Source organism: Bos indicus, chromosome 16, assembly GCF_029378745.1.
Source record: "Bos indicus isolate NIAB-ARS_2022 breed Sahiwal x Tharparkar chromosome 16, NIAB-ARS_B.indTharparkar_mat_pri_1.0, whole genome shotgun sequence".
NCBI classification, from domain to species: domain Eukaryota; kingdom Metazoa; phylum Chordata; class Mammalia; order Artiodactyla; family Bovidae; genus Bos; species Bos indicus.
The window spans coordinates 34425773-34448030 of record NC_091775.1 but is presented as its reverse complement, the minus strand read 5'-3'; the positions used below and the strand labels follow the sequence as shown (position 1 = coordinate 34448030).

General features: G+C 36.9%; 1 protein-coding gene across 7 annotated transcripts in view; it reads right to left on the bottom strand.

The window, feature by feature from the left end:
• The window catches only part of AKT3 (AKT serine/threonine kinase 3), a 281775-nt gene that overhangs the window by 92569 nt on the left and 166948 nt on the right, over positions 1 to 22258 (bottom strand). For all 7 annotated transcript variants that reach the window (XR_011560999.1, XM_070768863.1, XM_070768861.1 and 4 more), the window contains 3 exons: positions 20173 to 20284; positions 14434 to 14578; positions 2819 to 2950 (listed from right to left, as the gene is read on the bottom strand). Coding sequence is in view for 6 of the 7 variants with exons in the window: in XM_070768861.1 (XP_070624962.1) it covers positions 2819 to 2950; positions 14434 to 14578; positions 20173 to 20284 (389 nt within the window). In the remaining variant the exon portion in view is untranslated. The remainder of the gene's footprint in view (positions 1 to 2818; positions 2951 to 14433; positions 14579 to 20172; positions 20285 to 22258) is intronic.

The window sequence follows — 22258 nt, the reverse complement described above, 5'->3', positions numbered from 1 at the left end:
ACTAACAATGATATATCAACAAGGGGAAGTAAAATAAAAATCCTGTTTGAAATCACATCAAGAAAATAAAATACCAAGGACGTGAAAAATCTATACATTGAAAACTATAAAACACTGATAAAGGAAACTGAAGACAATTCAAAAATGAAAGGGAAAGATCCCATGCCCTTGGGCTGGAACAATTAATATCATTAAAATGGCCATACCCAAAGCAATTTACAGATTTAATGCAATTTTTATCCAAATACCTATGACTTTATTCATAGAACTGGAACAAATATTCTTAAAATTCATATGGAACCACAAAAGACCCTGAATTGCCAAAGCAATCTTGAGATGGAAGATCAGAGCTGGAAATATCATGCTCCCTGACATCAGACTATATCACAGAGCTACAGTAATCAAAACAGCATGGTACAGGCACAAAAACTGATTTATAGCCCAACAGTACAGAATAGAGAGCCCATAAATAAACCCATGCACCTATAGTCAATCCATGACAAAGGAGGCAAGTATATAAAAGGGAGAAAAGACAGCTTCTTCAACAAATGGTGATGGGAGAGTTAAACAGCTGCATATAGATCGATAAAATTAGAACACTCCCTAACACCGTATACAAAAATAAACTCAAAATGATTTAAAGACCTAAATATAAGACATGACACAACAAAACTCCTTGACCAGAACACAGGCAAAATATTCTTGGACATAAATTAATGCAGTATGTTCTTAGGTCAGTCTCTGAAAACAAAAGAAGTATAAGCAAAAATAAAACAAAAAATGGGACTTAAATAAACTTAAAATTTTTCTGCACAGCAAAGGAAACCATCAACAAAACAAAACAAAAAAACTTAAGGAATGGGAGGAAAATATTTTCAAAGATACTACTGATAAGAAATTAATATCTAAAATATACAAGAAGCTCATAGAACTCAATTAAAAAAAAAAAAAAACCTAATTAAAAAGTGGGCAGAAGCACTAAACAGACATTCCTCCAAAGAAGATACTCAACATCACTAATTATTTTTGCTGTTGTTTAGCTGCTAAGTCATATCCAACTCTTTTGCAACCCCATGGACTATAGCCCACCAGACGCCTCTGTCCACAGGATTTTCCAGGCAAGAATACTGGAGTGGGTTGCCATGCCCTCCTCCAGGGGACTTTGTGACCCAGGGATTGAACCTGGGTCTCCTGCATTGGTATGCAGATTCTTTACCACTGAAGAAGCCCTCACTAATTATTAGAGAAAAGGAAATAAAAATCACAGTGGAGTACACTGTCACTTCAGTACCATTTCACACTTGTCAAAATGACTATCATCAAAAAGGCTACAAATAATAAATGCTAGAGAAGATATGGAGAAGAAGGAACTCTCACTGTTGGTAAGAATGTAAACTGGTGTAGCCACTATGGCAAACAGTATGGAAGTTCCTTAAAAAACTAAAAACAGAACTACCATATGATCCACCAATCCCACTCCTGGGCATATATTCAGAAAAAACAAAAACTACATTTAACTATGGCTGGTTCATATTGATAACTAACATAATACAATAAAGCAATTGTTCTCCAGTTAAAAATAAATCAATTTAAAAAAAATACATGCACCTGAATGTTCACAGCAGTAGTATTCATAACAGGCAAGACATGGAAACAAGTCAAGTACCCATCAGTAGATGATCAATTTAACAAGAGGTGGCATATGTACATAAACACACACACATACATATACACAATGAAATACTACTCAGCCATAAAAAGAATGAATGATGCCATCTGCAGTAACATGAAAGGACCTAGAGATCATTATACTTAGTGATGTAAGTCAGACACAGAAACACAAATACTGTATCACTTTTATGAGGAATCTAAAAAAAATTAAATGAATTCTATAAATAAAACAGAAAGACTCACAAACACAGAAAATAAACTTATTACCAGAAATGATGGACTAATTAGGCATATGGGATTAACAGATTCAAACTACTATACATAAAATAGATAAGTAACAAGGATTTATTGTGTATCTCAGAGAATTATACTTAACATGGAATATAATCTTAATATGGAATATAATCACAAAAAATAAGTGAATCACTAAGCTATACACCTGAAACTAAGATAATATTATAAACCAAGTATAATTCAATTTAATAAACACTTTAAAAGAAACTACAAAATTCTAGTTGGGAAATAAAGAATTCCTGGGGATTTAATGTACAGGATGATAAATAGTTAATAATACTGTAATGTGTATTGGAAAGATGCTAGGAAAATAAATCTTAAGAGTTCTCATGACAAGAAATAAAGTTTGTACCCATGGGTAGTGATAAATTTTAAGTAGACATATAGTAGTGATCATTTTAGTTTTATTATTCTAGTAGTTTCAAATCTACTAAGGATGCTTTTCCATTCAACAATTATATAAAATTTATCAGTACAAATAATCTATGCTAATAATCTATACTATTCACTACTTTAATAAAAAACTCAAACTGTTAGGGGAATATCAAAAAATCACTAGTATAATTAGTGACACAGGTTCCAAATACAGAGTGAAAACATTCTCCCAAACGAACATAGACTAAAATTTCCTCTGAAAAGAATAAAAGACTGTACATAATAGATAATATTATAAACTTTTGAAAATTTTAATACTATAAATAAATATCAATATACAGATATTATGCAGCTGTAGCCTAAATCAACATTTTGCTTATTTAATGGAATTTCTACAGTCTAGTCATGTGCGTGCATGAGCACACACACACGTGGACAACATAAACAAAAATTTAATAATCAACTCTTGTATTATTACCTTGGCAATAATAACTTCTTTCTTCAGAATCTTCATAGCATAATATTTTCCACTTGCCTTCTCTCGAACCAAAATAACTTTCCCAAAAGTGCCTTTACCTAGTAGTTTCAAATAGTCAAAATCATTCATTGTCTGAAAAATACAAATTAAAATATATAATATGAAACATCTGATGAAATTTATTTGTAAACGTTTATGTATATATTTGGCATTATCTACTCAAAATCAAATTTTACCAATTTCTAAGAACGCTTAAGTTAATCAGGATCAGCCTGGCATCGGCTTTCCCATCCATAACCATGGATGCTGGAAATAATTTAAACAATTTTCAGATAGTGGAGACAGTAATTTTGAGCACAGAATCTCTCAACTATTCATTATTGGTAAAATATAAGGGCAAAGGGAAAAATAAAACTTCCAAGTATTCAAGTTTCTAAGGATTTAGTAGTGCCACTCCCCTACATGATGAGTCAATCAAAAATGTCCTCCTCCACAAACATTTCCAAATATATCCAAGAGAAAAGTACTTTTGAATGGAGTGTTTGAGAATGTACTCTATCAAAATAAGGATGGACTCCAAGAAAAAGAAAGATACGTGTATAAGAAACACTGAAAAGAATTCTGCAGCTCAGTTCAAAGAAAGAGAACAGCAGCACATCTGCTGAGAAAACAAGTGGTCCAATTCAGAAGAGGAAGTCATGAAACTCTTTAAGAATGTCTCTAACCTGCCTGTTTTCAATTTCATTTCTCATTCCCATCTCTAAGTAAGGTGATTACCAGGATTTTACTGAGGCGAATTACTACTTGCTCTCTATAGCTTCCTCTATGAATGCTTATCCTGCTCTGCTTTATTTATCCATAAACTTCCAAAAATTTGATGATGTTTGTTTACTATGGCCTTTCCGCCATCCAGCTTTTCATTTTTGTGAACTTTTCCCTTTTAAAAATTTCTTTACTATCATTTTAATAGGCTTTAGATGAAAGAGGAGGTATGCTTAGTTTACAATCTTAAATTTAAATTCCATTTAGAAGGATATTAAAATAAGAAACTGGACTTCCCTGGCAGTCCAGTGGTTAAGACTCCACATGGCAGGAGGTGCCGCTTTGCTCTCCGGTCAGGGAACTAAGATCCTGCATGTCACACAGCATGACCAAAACAATAACAGAAACAATTTAAGAGGGCGGGATTTTTTCCTACCAACAATCAGAAGTTATTGAAAAGTTTTGTGCCTTTTTAGAAGTATTTCTTTCCTCTTTACCACCCATTTGAAGTAAATGTCAGAAATGCCTCAAAGCAATGACTTCAGCTTCTACCTTAAGAAACTACAAAAAGAGCAAATTAAACTCAAAAGAACTAGAAAAAAATAAATAAAATAAAGATCAGGGCAGAAATCATTTAAGGATATCCCTGGCAGTCTCTCCAGTGGTTAAGAATCTGCACTTCCGCTGCAGGGAGCACAGGTTCAATCCCTGATCAAGGAACTGGAATTCCACTTGCTACATAGCATGGCACGGTGTGGCCAAAAAAAAAAGAAAGAAAGAAAAAAGAAATCAATTAAATTTTAAAAAGAAAGAAAAGGCGGTGAGGTCAAGATGGTGGAGGAGTTAGGAGGATGTGGGGTTCATCACTCCCTACAAAAGCATCAAGAATACATTCACAAAAGAACAATTCTCAGAGAAAAGGCTGAATGCTAGAAGAGGACCTTGGACACACAAAAGGACAAGAAAGATCCCTGCAAAACAAGCTAGGACGAAAGAAAGAAGAGAGAAAAGACGAGGAGAGGTTCCCACATCGCAGGAAGCCCTCTCACCAGTGGAGAGATCAGTTGGCAGAGCAGGGGAGTTATCAGAAAAGGACAACAGGTCTGTGGTAGGCAGGACGAAGTGAGACCTACACAGACAGTCCATGCCCCAGCCCTGGGGCTCCAGCTTGAGAGCTGTGTTCCCGGTGCAGACGGGGGCTGGGGGCAACATGGGGTTTGGGGAGCAAACCGGGGAGAGGTCTGCCGTTGGCTGCTGCGAGGAGAGAGCCTGAGGGGTCGGAAGTGAGGAAACCCACAAGTAGGAATGTTTGTGGAGGAAACTCAAAGGGTCATTGTTATGTGTCAGAAGTGGAGCTGCCACTGCATCCTCTCTCTCCACCGCTGCCCTCACCTCCCCAGCAACTAGGAAGAGACCCCACTGGGGCTGGCTCTCCCACACCCAGGCACTAGGAAGGGTCCCTGCTGGGTGGCTCTCTCACACCAGTAGTAAGGTGCTGGAAAGGGCCCCGGGTGGGGCTGGCTCTTTCACACCTGTGGCCAGGACAGACTCTCTCACACTCACAGCTGCCGGCTACCCTGAGAACCCGCCACTGGGCACTAGGTAGAGCCAGCTTCCCCACACACCTCGCCAATGCCTGAGCATGCACTCTCCTGCATGCAGCAAAGTGCTGGGAAGGGCCCCCAGCACTCTGACTCTTTCATGCCTATGGCTGCCAGAGTCTCCATACTTCCTTGCCACCAGAGCTCTGTGATCCCAGTTGCCTCGCAGCCTCTGTACCCCCTTCTCATCCAGGCAAACTCATGTGTTCCAGAGCCACCTCGGGAGTAGACCCCTTTGGATGGCCCACAAGAAGAGGTTGAGGCTAAAGCCATAGCTAAGCTAAGCCCTAGGGGATATGCAACTAAGGAAGAAAAGCTAGAATCTCTCCTCTCAGTTGCCCAAAAGGCGAACTGACTGTCTTGAGGCCAGCCTTATAAACTCAGCACTTATGGAACATCTGACCAGTGAGTGCTCCCACAGCCAGGCTTTTGCAGCTGTAGACTTTCTCAGCACATACATGTGGGGACTGGGCCAGGCTAGAGTTGGAGCTGCCTCCATAGTGCCCACAACGGGTCCACACCCATGATTACTGCATCCTGGGACCTATGCTGGTGGCCTGGTGAAAACAATCTTAGAGACACCAGGGCCAACAGATGGCATACCCACAGTTGAGGTGTGGTCGAGAGCAGTGCCACCGACAGTGTAATCTGAGAGCTGGCACAAGGGTGACAGGTGACACAACAGAGCACACTCACAGGTGAACAGCTACAGTGTCTTCCCTTCCAGCATGAGTGCTCCAATCCCCCCTACCTTGCACTGCAGATCATAAACACAAAAGCTAAGGAACAGATCTGGGGGCCTCTACACCAACAACTAGGAAGCAGATCCCATCTCTGACAGGGCAGTGACAATCACAGAGCAATGAGGAGGCCCTGCTCATACCCAGTGCAGGCTCTGGTCACCAAAACATCAGTCAGACTCCTATCAATGTGATAATGGCCAACAGAGAAAAGAAGTGGCAGCTGTCTACTCAAAACAACCCTCACACAAAAAAGCATTAAACCCACAGAGGCTACTCAGAGATGTTACCACGCTAAACAGCCCTCCAAGACAATCTGAGGGTATGGTGTTGGACAGAAGAACACCCAGAGCATTTAGCCTTCAAGGCCAGCAGCGTTTGAGTGCAGGAGCTCCACTGGGCTGGAGGAAACATCTTGGAGGATGTACACAAGGTCTCATGCATGCTGGCACCCAGCACAAAGTGATAGCTCCATGGAAACCTGGATTAAACCCACCTATGGGTCTTAGAGAGACTCCTGAGTAGGTGAAGGTCAACTGTTGCTCACTGTGTTGCTCACTGCTAACAGAAGTCTCAGGGAGTGTCAATCAATATGAGATCTCCTGGAGGTCCGTGTTTTGGCACCAAGACTCGGCCCCATCCAACAACCTGCAAGCTCCAGAGCTGCAAAGCCTCAAGCCACACAACCACCAGGACAGACGGCCTAATGCATACTGAGCTCACGGCCACATCAAAACACACCCCTTGACACAGCCCTGTCCATCAGAGGGACAAGGCCCAGCTCCACCTACGAGAAGGAAGGCACCAATCCCACTCGCTAGGAAGCCTACACAAGCCCGTGGACCTACATTCTCACCAGGAAGAAGACGTCAGAAAGAGGAGAAACTATGGCCTTGTGGCCTATGGAACGGAGACCACAAACACAGAAAGACAAAATGAGACAATAGAGAAATGTGCTGCAAACAAAGAACCAAGATAAAAACCCACAAGAGCAACTAACTGAACAGGAGACAGAAAATCGACATGAAAAAGAATTGAGATTAATGATAAGAAAGATGATCCAAAATCTCAAAAAAGAGTTGGGGGCACAAATTGAGAAGATACATAAAATGTTTAATGAGGAGCTAGACGATTTAAAGAGCAAACAAATGGAGGTGAACAATACAATAACTAAAATGAAAAAGACACTAGAAGGAAGCAGCAGCAGAATAACTGAGGCTGAAGAACAAAAGTGAGGTGGAAGACACAGTGGTGGAAATCACTACCACAGAACAAAGGAAAACGAATGAAAAGAAATGGCAGCATCAGAGACCTCTGGGACAGTATTAAATGCACTAACATTCAGTTATAGGAGTCCCAGTAGGACAAGAAACAGAGAAAGGGCCGGAGAAAATATTTGAAGAATTCAAAGAGATTATAGCTAAAAACTTCCCTAACATGAAAAAAGAAACAGTCACTTGGCTAGGAATCACAGACAATCCTGTACAAGGTGAACCCAAGGAGGAACACACTCAGACACATTAACCAAACTGACAAAAATTAAAGACAAATAAACATTAAAAGCCATAAAGGAAACCCAACAAATAGCATACACGAGAATCCTCATAAAGTTATCAGCTGATTTTCTAGCAGAAACTCTGCAGGCCAGAAAGAAGTGTTATGATACTTCTTTACATATGATATTTCTTTAAGTGTTATGATACTTCTTTACATATGATACTTCTTTAAGTTATGATACACTTAAAGTGATGAAAGAAAAAAGAATATTCAGCAAGGCTCTCATTTACATTTGACAGAGAAATCAAAAGCTTTACAGAAAAGCAAAAGTAAGAGAATTCAGTATCACCAAATCAGAAAAAAACAACAAATCCAAAACAACAAATAAAATGGCTATAGGAACTCACATATCCATAATTACCTTAAATGTAAATGGATTAAATACTCCAACCAAAAGTCACAGACAGGCTAAATGGATACAAAACCAAGACCCAAATATACGCTGTCTACAAGAGATCCACTTCAGACCTAGAGACACATACAAACTGAAAGTGAGGGGATATTTATTATTATTATTTTAATTTGTATGGAAACACAAAAGACCCTAAATGGCCAAAAACAATCCAGAGAAAGACAATGACACTAGAGGAATCGGAAGCTGAGACATCAGACTATATTGCAATGCTATTGTCATTAAAACAGTAGGGTGCTGTCACAAAAACAGAAACACAGATCAATGGAACTGGATAAAAAGTCCAGCGATAAAGCCATGTACCTATGGTCACTTAATCTATTATAAAGGAGGCAAGACTATACAATGGAGAAAAGACAGTCTCTTCAGTAAGTGGTGCCGGGAAAACCGGACAGCTACAGGTAAAACAACAAAATTAGAATATTCACTAAAACTATACACAACAATATAGTCAAAATAGATTAAAGACCTAAATGTAAGACTGCATACTATAAAACTCTAGGGAGGAAAACAGGCAGAACATTCTCTGACATAAATCGCAGCAATCAAATGGTGGTTTTTGATCCACATCTTGTAACTAAGCCATATGTTACGTTATTGCTCAAAGCTTCATCTGAATAGTACCTTCTCTCACTTTATATCTAAAAATACTGGAAAATGATACTGTGTTCCATTATTAAATACTAAATATCATATAAACTGAAACTGAATTCTGGGGATAAAGATTAGAAAAGAATTTATAAACTGCTTTATGACATTTTCACCTGAAAAGCAATATACATTAATGAAACAGTACTACCTTCTTTAAGGACTGTAATTCTTAGGGACAAGGAGGTTAAAAGAGGGATGACAGCTTTAGCACTAAATTTCACAGCTTCTGTCAGTTTGTCAATCTTTTTTAAAAGAAGAATTCACATGGAAATTTATGTGTCTAACAAAGCATTCTATATGATTAAATCAGAAACATTTATCATATCTATTTTTAGGGGTTTTTTTTTTTTTAATTCTTAGCTTTTTTTAAAATTTCTTTGTAATTGGAGGATAATTGCTTTACAATAATGTGTTGGTCTCTGCCAGACATCAACATGAATCAGTCGTGGGTATGCATATGTCCCCTCCCTCCTGCAACTCCCTCCCCGCTCCTACCCCTACAGGTTGTCATAGAACACCGGATTTGAGCTCCCTGCATCGTACAGCACATTTCCACTGATTATCTAATTTTGCATATGGTAATGTATATGTTTCCATGCTACCCTCTCAATTCATCCCACCCTCTCCTTCCCCCGCTATGTCCACAAGTCTGTTCTCTATGCCTGCGTCTCTACTACTGCCCTGCCAATAGCTCATCATACCGTGTTTCTAGATTCCATGTATATGTGTTAATATACAAAATCTGTTTTTCTCTTTCTGACTTACTTCACTCTGTATAATAGACTCTAGGTTCATCCACCTCATTAGGACTGATTCAAATGTGTTCCTTTTTACGGCTGAAAAATATTCCATTGTATATATGTACCACAACTTCTGTATCTACTCATCTCTCAAAGATATCTAGGTTGTATCAGATCCAGTTTGATAAAACTTTAGAAAAATTAAGAAGTATCCATGATAGCAAATGCTCATCTTCAGTGCAGCATACACAGTGATTATCTATTCTTTGCAAATAAAATGCAACTTATTTTCCTTTTTTGGATAGTGTTAAGGGCAAAGATACAATAAGATTTTATTTAAAATTAAGAGCATGACATACTATTTACAACAGCAAAAATATGGAAGAAATCTAAGTGTCCATCAATACATGAATGGATATATATGTGGTATGTATTAATATCTGGTCTTCCCAGGTAGCTCAATGGTAAAGAATCTGCCTCCCAACAGAGGACACACCAGAGACATGGGTTTGATCTCTGGGTCAGGAGGATCCCCTGGAGTAGGAAATGGCAACCCATTCCAGTATTCCTGCTTGGAAAATCCAATGGACAGAGGAGCCTAGCAGGCTATACAATTCATGAGGTCGCAAAAGAGTTGGACACAATTTAGCAAGTAAAACAACAAATGTGTGTTTATGTATATATGTGTATATGTACATATGTGTGTACATATGTACATACATATATATGTACACGTATATATGTGTATATGTATACACACACACACACATACATACAACTAAATATTACTCAGCCATAGAAAAGAATGAAATAAAGCTATTTGCAGCAACATGAATGGACCTAGAGAAGTGAAGTGAAGTAATTCAGATAGAGAAAGACAATAAATATCATTTATATGTGGAAATTTAAAAACCAGTACAAACGAATTCTTTACAGACAGAAAACAAACTATGGTTACCAAAGGGGAAACCAACACAATATTGTAAATCAACTAACATAATTTTGTATATCAACTATACTCCAATTAAAAAAAAATTTTAATAGCTGAAACTTTTATAAAAATACTTCAATAAAAAAATTTTTAATAAGAGCATTAGATAATCCATAGAAAAGTAATCTTCCAAAACCCAAACCTAAGAATTTATTAGGAAATATTTTTACAGAATTATACTCTTTCCTGTACATAATCTCTGTAACATATCAGTGTGGCTGTTTTAGGCTAAAAGACTCATGTTTTAGCAAGTTTGGCCCAAAAGATCAATTCCATATACATTTACAATGTAAGAGATACACCAAATAAGGTCCCAGGAGTGAAAAGAAGTCTTTCAAGAAGTAAACCTCTCTGCCCACATCTCTCCTCCATTCCTCTAGTGCGTTTTCCCCAAGGTAAGGGGAAGCACTAATCTTATCAAGTCAATTTCTACAACACAGCTCCTCCCTCTAGGTAGGAAGTGAGAAATGACTTGATTTCAGGTCTATTCTTTTCTTTCTCTCCTTCTCTGTATGCTAGTGATTGCTATGAGTTATGGTAGTCGGACATTAAATAATAAAATTCCAAGAACTGGAATCAGACATAATGGGAATATAGGAGGTACTAATTATACTTTAGTACTGCAGTCCATAGGGTCGCAAAGAGTCACAGACTACTCAGTGACTGAACTGAACTGAATTATACTTTACTGATTATACTTCCTAGGTCATGAGATGATAACCAACTATGTCCAGAGAAGTCTATACTGATCACTTAAAAACTAACCAAAAATTGTATTTCCATTTGGCTATTAATTGTTTTACTGTGGCCCTTTACATATATAACAGGGTCCAGATAGTGGCAGCTTGGCAGACCAAGGTTAGACATTTCTGAGTTTTCTAATTAAATTCCTTTGAAACATCATCTTTTAATTTAAACAAAGATCAGCACTTGAATCTGGTTGCAAGGCTATTGCCTCTTCTCTCTACCACCATTATCTTTCTCTCTGCAAGAGTTTCAATCAGAAGAGCAGATACTATGGCAATACTCTACCACTAAGGAAAATAACCATCTGTCTGACCCAAACAAGAGGGAACAGTCAGGACAATTCTCAGCATAGCTATCATTATCAGTAGCTATTCTCTTCCTCCTAGTATCCATCTGTCAAAAAGTGAACAAAGAAAATGTATTCCGTAAATTATGAGAAGGATAATCTTATCACAGAATATTTGGGTTTACAATCTAAAATTAAAAATAATCTGAATGTACACAAGTCTTCTTATAAGTAACACTCTCAAAAAGGATACACAGTTGCCTCCTGACCAGTATGGGTTTGGGCTGCATGGGCCCACTGATTTGTGGATTTTTTTCAATCGATTTTTTTTTTGATCCACTATTGATTGAATCCTCAGATGCACCACCACAGACAGATACAAAGCAACTGTGGATATGGAGGTACTGCTGCTTCAGAGGAACCACAGACTGATAAGAACCCAGACACAGAGGGTCAACTATAAATTAAAGGCAGATTCTTAACTGTACAGAGGGTGGGCTCACCAAGCCTCTGTGTTGTCCAAGTGTCAACTGTAGTTTTAGAGTCATTTATCCTAAGGAAGTGATAGTAATATTTCACCCTTTTGAACCAAGTTATTAGGATTGTTCTAGCACAGGTAGTTAGTGGTACAAATGTTCTTTTCTGTACTCTGTTATTTCAAACTATTCTATATCATTTCATTTTAAATGAAGTATTAAAATTACAAGGAAATAAGATACAGGCCAAACAAGAAAATGGACCCCATTCCAAAATTCAAAATAATACTTCTATCAGTTTTTCATTTTGGAGACTTAGTTTCAACAAGAAAATTCTAAGAGACTCTGTTTCAAAAATATGTGAATGTTTAATTATCCTTATGTGGATAAAGTAAAATACTATCTAATACTAGCTAATATCCACTGAGCATTTAGTATATAAACAATTTACATATACTCCCAACTATATTTTCAATCCTCACAACTCTATGAGGTAAATACCACTGTTATATCCCTTTTATAGATGAAGAAACTAAAGGACAGAAGAATTAAGAAACTTCCCCCACAATAATACACATGGCAGATCCAGGACTTGAACACAAGCAGTAGGACAACAAAAGTTTCCCTTTCCACCAGTATTCTATAATATTGAAACTTGACTGATTTTTCCAAAAGTGCTCTAATACAAAATGAAATTAATTAATATCCAACCACTGTGTAAAAGCAACAATACAACATACTATTTCAAGAAACAAAGTACAAAATGAGAGGCTGTCTGTATAATCTTCTTTCTAATATAGCTTGATTATGTTATAACAATATAGAGGTTGCAGAAGCTCAAGATATGTGAATCAATAAAAAGCAGACTGCACACTGAAGTTGCATAGTGTGTAAAGTCACTACATACTTGAACCAGATATTTAACTTCTCTAAATATCAGATGACTCAAGTGTGAAATGGAATAGTAACAGTGCCTATCCTTGTATGATTCCTAAAAGGATCAAATGAGATAATACATACGGAAGTACAGCTCAGAGCCTAGCATGAAATAAGCATATAATAAATGCTTACAAGTGATAACTAGTAAAGGTGAGAAACCCTAAGACAATCGACACTGGTAACTGAAAACAGAAAAATGTATTATGCTTAAAAAATCATTTACAACCAGCCTTAACAGAAAAAGTAGTATTTTCCATTCTTTTCCATTCTTGTATCATTCAAAATGTTTGTCTCTCTTCATTCAAAGTTCTATAAATTTCCACTTTCATTTCCAAAATTTTTACACCACTAACAGTATTTCTAGTTAAGAGTGTTATAAAAGTCCCAATTTCAACCTCTAGCTTTATACAACATCTTATTATTAATCTTTGTTACTAAGAAATTCTACAGCTGATATAGTTTGCTATTGAATGAAGTAGTTTATTACTCAAAAGATGAGAATAATCAGGATATGACTTTAAATTTATGAGCACAGTCAAATTTCAAATTAATTGTGTACATGTGAACATACATGAGCAAAAGAACTTTTTCTCTGAGAAGGAGGTAAAGCTAGACTGTGTTTTTCTCTTGGCAATAACTAAGGAACAAGGGCACAGGGTAGATAAGGAGACTCAAAAGAAAAGAGGGATACAGGTCAGCTAACAAGTAGAGGATAAGTCTTCAAGGAAGTTACACAGGGTTCTCAGACATTTGGTTAAGATCAAGCATAGAATGTAATTCTAATAGAAGAGAAATTTCAGATAAGGAAAGGATAATTAACTAAATCTAAATTGTAATTGCAAAGCCTACCTTCACATCTTTAGCACATAGGAAAAAGAGATTTGAACTCAGGCAGACTAACACCAAAGAGTTCTTAACCACTGTGCCAATACAAAATTACATGGATAATTATCCTAAGAATTAGCATTTTTCAACCTGAAGATTAATTTAAAATCTAATATAATAAATATATTCTAACATAAAAAAATGGCATGTTCATCTATTTTGAACACTTATACCCTTAATCTTAAAATACCCCTTTTTGCATAGGAAGATGCTTTTCAATATTCTATAGTAATGAAAGACACAATTTACAATTCCCTTAGATACATACATTGGTGTTTATTATTCTAGAGCACTGAGGGTAGGAAAAGTCTATTTCCCTCACTGGCTTAGAAGCAGCCATTAAAATAAAAAGCTATAATTTCCAAGATTGCTCACTTTTCTGCTGATATTAGTAAGGCTGGGGCACCAAGCAGGAAGTTCACAGAGCCATTCAAGCTTCTGCTTTCAGGAGAACACAGAATGCCAAATGGAAAAAGACCAAATCATTAGGGAAAACATTTTATTTCCAAGTTTCTAAAATAGTATTAAAAACAGTAAGGGAAAAATGCAAATTATAAAGTCGTATGATGGCACATCAGTTACTGCATCCTAACAAGCCCTTTCAGCATTCAGTGCTAATTGCTGAACACTGAAATAAAGTGATGTTTCAATTATGTGGTTTTAAACAATGACAGGTTTAAGATCCACCTGATTAAAATCCATTCACACCAACGAAATGGCATATCATAAGATAACTGGCTAACGATTTCTGCAAATGGCAATTGTTGACATCTTTCTTCCACACACATAAATGTTGTGCTGAAGAGGGGAATAAATGTTCTTTTCTACCTTTCTTTTATGATGGGTTGTAGAAGCATCCATCTCTTCCTCTCCTATATTATCAATTTGTGAAGTTGGACTACAATTCATTCTCTCTTCTTCTTGCCTCTGGAGTCTGTCTGCTACAGCCTGGATAGCTTCTGTCCATTCTTCCCTATAGAAACAAGAAAAAAATTCCCATTAATAAAGAATTGTAAATGATGCAAATATTTCTCTTCTATAAAGTATAAAGTCAACACAAAGTCTATTTCAAAATAGTGCATATCCCCCACCATAACTCGAAGATGAATTTGATCCTAGAAGTATTTTACATTACAGGCCTAAAGTTTTTATCAATACTAGCATTTATTTGGAGCTAAAAAGAAGAAGAAGAAGAGGAGGAGGAGAAGATGATGATTGTAAGAAAACAGTAAAAATTATTTAAAAGTATGATTAAAGCTTAATTATCTGTACACATCTGTAAGTCCATCACTGACATAGTTTCTCTATTAAGGTCCAATAGAGGGAGGTGATATAATTATGGCTGATGTGTGTTGTTGGACAGCAGAAACCAACACAACATTGTAAAGCAATTTTCCCCCAATTAAAATAAATTTTTAAAAAAGTTCGAAAAACTTTTCAAAGGCAAAATCTATTCCCAGATCATAGGTAAGCTTCTTTTTAAAAAACTGATAAGCAGTTTGTAGCTTAAATAATAGGATATCAGAGCAGTAATATGAGGCTTTTACTTTTGACAGTTGTGCTATCAGATAAAGGATCATGCACTTCCATATACAATTTGTATAAAATCAGTCTGTAGATTTCATAAGACAAACTTTGCTAGAATTCTAAGTGGAACTACATTAAATCTATAGATCAATCTGGAGGAAACTGGTACCTTAATAAATTAAGCCTTCTAATCCATGAACATGGTATAGCTCTCCATTTATTTAGATCTTTAATTATCCAATGCAGTGTTTGTAAATTTCTTTGAAAATGTCTTGCAAACCACAAACTAAATTTATTTCTAAGTATTTTTTTATGCTACTGTGGAGGTTTAAATTTTTTTTTTTTCAAATTTTTTGGTTAGTATTTAGAAATATAATTGCTTTTGGTATGATGACCATATGTTCTATAGCCTTAATAAATTCATTTACTAGTTCTAATAGCTTTTATTTTTTTGGATATTCCACATATGCAACCACATGGTCCATAAAGGAGAGTAATTTACTTCCTCCTTTTCAGTGTGTTTCCCTTTTATTTCTTTGCCCTGTAATGGTCTAGAGCAGACCATCAGTACAATATTAGATAAAAGTGGTGAGAGCAGACATTCTTATTTTGTTCCAGATCTTAAGGCAGAAAGTATCAAGTCTTTTACCTCTGAATATTATATAAGTTGTAGTTTGTTTGTAGATACACTTAATCAAATTGATTAAGTTCCCTTCCGTTCCTAACCAGTTGAGTGTTTTTGTTATGAAAGGGTGTTGGGAGGTTTTTCAAACACTTTTTCTGCACCTGTTGAAATGACCATGTCATTTCTCTTTTCTGATATAGTGAATTTAGTTGGATGATTTTCAGATTTAATACAACTGAATTATATGATAAATTCCATTTAGTCATAACGTATGACCTTTTACATATTTTCTTGAATCCGGTTTGTCAAAATTTTGTTAAGAAATTTTGCATTCACTATAGTAACAAGTATACTGGGCTATAGTTCTTTCTTCTTTTTTTGATCAATATTTTTATTGAAGTACTGCTGATTTACAATACTAATTATTACCATACAGCAAAGTTGATTCAGTTTTTTATATACATATACACATACATATATATATTTATATATACACATTCTTTTTTAATATATTCTTTTCCATCATGGTTTATCATAGGATATTGAACCCACTTCTCTACGTTGTACAGCAAGGCCATCATATATATAAAAGCTGGCATCTGCTACCCCCAACCTCCCACTCTATCCCTTCCCCAACTTCGTCCCCCTTGGCAGCCAACAGGCTGTTCTCCAGGTTCACGATTCTGTTTTTGTTTCACAGACAGGTTCATTTGCATCATATTTTAAGTTTCACACGTAAGTGATATCATACAATATTTGTCTCTTTCTGACTTACTTCACTTAGTATGACAATCTCCAGTTATACCCATGTTGCTGCAAATGGCATTATTTTGTTCTTTTTCATGGGTAAGTTATATTCCATTGCAAAACCGCACCACATCTTCTTTATGCATTTGTATGTCAATGGACATTTAGTTGTTTCTCTGTTTTAGCTACTTTGAATAGAGCTCTTATGAACATAGAGGTGTATGTATCTTTTTGAATTATAGTTTTGTATGTACATATGCCCAGGAGTGAGATTGCTATATCATATGCTAATTCTATTTTTAGACTTCTGAGGAATCCCCATACTGTTTTTCACAGTGGCTGCAACAACTTACCTTCCCACTAATAGTAGAGGAGGGCTCCCTTTTCTCCACACCCTCTCCAGCATTTGTTATTTGTACACTTTTAATGACATCCGTTCTGACTTGGGGGAGGCACCTCACTGTAGTTTTGATTTGTTATTTCTCTAGTGATACTGAGCATCTTCTCAAGTGCCTATTGGTCATCTGTATTTCTTCTTTGGAGAAATGTCTCTTTATGTCTTCTGCTCATTTTTCAATTGCACAGTTGTTTCTTTGTTGTTGAGTTATATGAGTTGTTTCTATATTTTGGAAATTAAGCTCTTATTGATTACATTGTTTGCAAATATTTTCTACCTGGCCTGGACTTTGGTTTCTTAGAAAGGTTTTGTTTTTGTTACTTTGTTTTTAACTGATTCAATTTCAATTACTGGTAACTGGTCTATTCATATACTCCTTTCTAGTTGGTTTAGTCTTAGAAGATTGCACATTTCTATTAATTTCTGGGTTATTCATTTTACTGGTGTAAAATTGTTCATAGTATCTCTTATGATCCTTTCTTTTACTGTGGATTTGGTTGTAATGTCTCCCCTTTCATTTCAAATTTTATTTTGACCTTTTCTCTTTTTTTCTTGATGAGTCTGTCTAAAGGATTTTCAATTTTGTTTACCTTTTCAAGGAACCAGCTTTTAGTTTGATTGATATTTTCTAGTTTTTTTTTTTTGCCTCTATTTTATTCATTTATACTCCAGTCTTTATTGTCTCTTTCTACTAACTTCAGGTTCTGTTTATTCCTTATTCTTCTATTCCTAGTTTTCTAAAAAGTAGTGTGATATTATTGGAAGAATGGCAAACTAGATATTTTAAAGCATTAAGATATGGCTTAAGTCCAGCTTTGCCGACATAAATGGCAAAATCAATCACTGTTTCAATGGGATGTTACAATCCACTAAGAATAATATTTCCAAAGACTATGTACTGACATGGGAAAAGTTCCATTCATTCAGCCAGTCAACAAACATTGTGTCAGATCTTCAACTACATGCTAAAGATAAAATAATGAGCAAGGAAGATATGATACTTGCTAGTCAAGAATGTTATAATCAAAAAGAAAAAGGCAATCAAAGATTACAGTGGAGACAAGCTTATGGATACAAGGAGATACGTAAGCATGCAGCCGGGAGTCCTACCCCATCTATAAGAATAAGAGAAGGTTTTGCAGGAAATGTAACATTTTAAGCTCAGATCTGAAAGGTACAAGGTAATGGGCTCAACCATGGTTATGAGTAGAGATATAAGAAAACTGAGGATCCAACATATAGCAATGCATAGGGAAGACAGGGGTATGTGGGAAGGGAGGGCATATCAAATTTTATGTATACCAAAGACCTTTACACATCTGCACTGGGTCAGAGGGAAAGTACATTAAAGAAAATATTATCAGACCCTAAGTCTGGTTATCGAATTAGAATTCTGAGTAATTTTTCATTCTTTTCTTATATTTCCTAAAGTAATCAATCATACTTTATTACTTACCATTTATTGACAAAAAAGTGTTACTAAAATAATACTTCACCACATTTGAGGAAGAGTTTTTTGTTTTAAATTTTAAACAAGTCTCTTAGGACCTAATTTGTTCACTGGAAAAATAAGGCTAATAACATTTAACTTCACCAACTTCTTGATTTGGGTCAAATATGGTAACATGTGGAGAAAAATTATTTTGTGGTTGTTGGACTTAACTCAGTATCAGAGTCACCAGATAAAAGAATATTAAGATAGAATTCAAGTATAGTAGATCAGGAGGATGACATGCAGCCCTGATGTTGGTGTGCTAGTTACTAATACCCCTCTCTTTAGCAATGATGACATTTAATACCAATCACACCTGATGTTTTTCCCTTACTGAGTGTAGCCCCAATCTCTGAATCCTTCTCAGCATAACATTCTGGGAAGCCACTTGCATAATGGCACGCTATTTGAAACGTTTTGCCATCACCAGCCCTAGAATTCCAAATATAACCATAATCAATTACATAATTTTTAAAACGTAGTTTGGTGACCTCCTTAACTTATATTTTAAGTGTTCGGTCTTCTGTTTAAAAGTATATCTTACAGCACTTCTATAGGTTTTGATTTAATATCTTTGTAAGCCTGTCATTTATTCATTATACCAGAAACAGAATAATTAAAGGAATACAGACTGTGTGGATCACAATAAACTGTGGAAAATTCTGCAAGAGATGGGAATACCAGACCACCTGACCTGCCTCTTGAGAAACCTGTATGCAGGTCAGGAAGCAACAGTTAGAACTGGACATGGAACAACAGACTGATTCCAAATAGGAAAAGGAGTACGTCAAGGCTGTATATTGTCACCCTGCTTATTTAACTTCTATGCAGAGTACATCATGAGAAACACTGGACTGGAGGAAGCACCAGCTGGAATCAAGACTGCCAGGAGAAATATCAATAACCTCAGATATGCAGATGACACCACCCTCATGGCAGAAAGTGAAGAAGAACTAAAGAGCCTCTTGATGAAAGTGAAAGAGGAGAGTGAAAAAGTTGGCTTAAAGCTCAACATTCAGAAAACTAAGATCATGGCATCTGGTCCCATCACTTCATGGCAAATAGATGGGAAACAGTGGCTGACTTTATTTTTTTGGGCTCCAAAATCACTGCAGATGGTGACTGCAGCCATGAAATTAAAAGACGCTTACTCCTTGGAAGGAAAGTTATGAACAACCTAGACAGCATATTAAAAAGCAGAGACATTACTTTATCAACAAAGGTCCATCTAGTCAAGGCTATGGTTTTTCCAATACTCATGTATGGATGTGAGAGTTGGACTATAAAGAAAGCTGAGCACTGAGGAATTGATGCTTTTGAACTGTGGTGTTGGAGAAGACTCTTGAGAGTCACCTGGACTGCAAGGAGATCCAACCAGTCCATCCTAAAGGAGATCAGTCCTGGGTGTTCACTGGAAGGACTGATGTTGAAGCTGAAACTCCAATACTTTGGTCACCTGATGTGAAGAGCTGACTCATTTGAGAAGACCCTGATCCTGAGAAAGATTGAGGGCAGGAGGAGAAGGGGACGACAGAGGATGAGATGGTTGGATGGCATCACCGACTCAATGGACATGAATTTGGGTAAACTCCGGGAGTTGGTGATGGACAGGGAGGCCTGGCGTGCTGCGGTTTATGAGGTCGCAAAGAGTTGGACACGACTGAGCAACTGAACTGAACAGCATTTTACCAATATTTTTACAAGTGGTCAAGTCAGATACGCATACATCTTTAGACTGACTGCTGCTGTTTCACAAAATAGAAAAAATGAGTTTCTTACCTTTCCTCTGGAGTATCTACGTGAAATGTTCTCTCTATAACAGTGGTCCACTGGAGACATCTGATAATAAATGTGTTTGGCTTTGGTCGTTCTGTTTTCATTAACTGGCATTCTAGAAATAAAATAAAATGTCTCTTTGAATAATCTTATATTTAAACAAGTAAATAGTTGAGAACTACAGAGTTCCATTCTAAACAAACCACTGCAACTTCACAGATTTCTATGGTCTCACTCAAGGTTGTTCAAAACCTGACCTCAATATTCCTTTCTGATCCTTTGCCCATTCTGGTCACATGCCCAGCTAAACTGGACTATTAAACTCTCCCACTGCTTATTTAACTTATATGCATCATGAGAAACGCTGGGCTGGAAGAAGCACAAGCTGGAAGCAAGATTGCCGGGAGAAATATCAATAACCTCAGATATGCAGATGACACCACCCTTATGGCAGAAAGTGAAGAGGAACTAAAAAACCTCTTGATGAAAGTGAAAGAGGAGAGTGAAAAAGTTGGCTTCAAGCTCAACATTCAGAAAACTAAGATCATGGCATCTGGTCCCATCACTTCATGGGAAATAGATGCAAAAACAATGGAAACAGTGTCAGACTTTATTTTTGGGGGCTCCAAAATCACTGCAGATGGTGATTGCAGCCATGAAATTAAAAGACACTTACTCCTTGGAAGGAAAGTTATGACCAACCTAGATAGCATATTCAAAAGCAGAGACATTACTTTGCCAACAAAGGTTCGTCTAGTCAAGGCTATGGTTTTTCCAGTAGTCATGTATGGATGTGAGAGTTGGACTATAAAGAAAGCTGAGCACCGAAGAATTGATGCTTTTGAACTGTGGTGTTGGAGAAGACTCTTGAGAGTCCCTTGGACTGCAAGGAGATCCAACCAGTCCATTCTGAAGGAGATCAGTCCTGGGTGTTCTTTGGAAGGAATGAACAAAGAACATTTGTTCATTCCTTCCAGTACTTTGGCCACTTCATGCGAAGAGTTGACTCCTTGGAAAAGACTCTGATGCTGGGAGGGATTGGGGGCAGGAGGAAAAGGGGATGACAGAGGATGATATGGCTGGATGGCATCACCGACTCGATGGACATGGGTTTGGGTGAACTCTGGGAGTTGGTGAGTTCTGTCAAGGATTATCTATGAAGACTTCAAAGAAAAGGAGCATAGTGTAGTGGCTAAAAGCATGGATTTTTAAAACTACAGAGCCTGGATATGATCTTTTTTTCCTACCATTAACTCTGAAACTTTAGACAAGTTCATTAATTTGTCTGGTCTTTAAGCATTAAATGGGGAAACAATAAGAGTACCTACATCATAAAAGTGATGTGGGGATTAATAATGAAAATGTTGGTTGCTCAGTCATGTCCGATTCTTTGCAACCCCATGGATTATAACCCACCAGGCTCCTCTATCTATGGAATTCTTCAGGTAACAATACTGGAGTGGGTAGCCATTCCATTCTCCAGGGGATCTTCTCCAGGGGATCTTCCCAAGACCCGGGTTTGACCCAGGGATCAAACCCAGGTCTTCTGCATTGGCAGATTGGTTCTTTACCGTCTGGGCCATCAGGGGATTAATAATGAGTACATATAACAGTGTAGTGTATGACACATACTAAGTTTTCAATAAATGTTAGCTGATATTATTACATATACACCTGAACTTCTCTGGTGACTCATACAGTAAAGAGTCTGTCTGCAATGAAGGACACCCAGGTTCGATCCCTGGAAGACACCCAGGAAGATCCCCTAATGGCTACCCACTCAAGTATTCTGCCTTAGAGAATCCCATGGACAGAGAAGTCCGGTGGGCTACCATCTGGTATTGGACAACACGAGTGAATAGGACAGGGCTGTCCACTGACATTTTTCTCTTAAAAGAAACTAATTTACCCCTAGTTGACAAACTCAACAGTGTTTTCTCAGTGTGTATCTGTTTTGTGCTAGTTTCATCATTAGCAACTATCAACTACATGGGTCTTTATAGGATACAGTCCTCAATCACACTGGACCAACTCTTCACCTTTCACACTAAAAGAGATAATTCATCAAGGGTCTCTGCTTTTTTTTTTC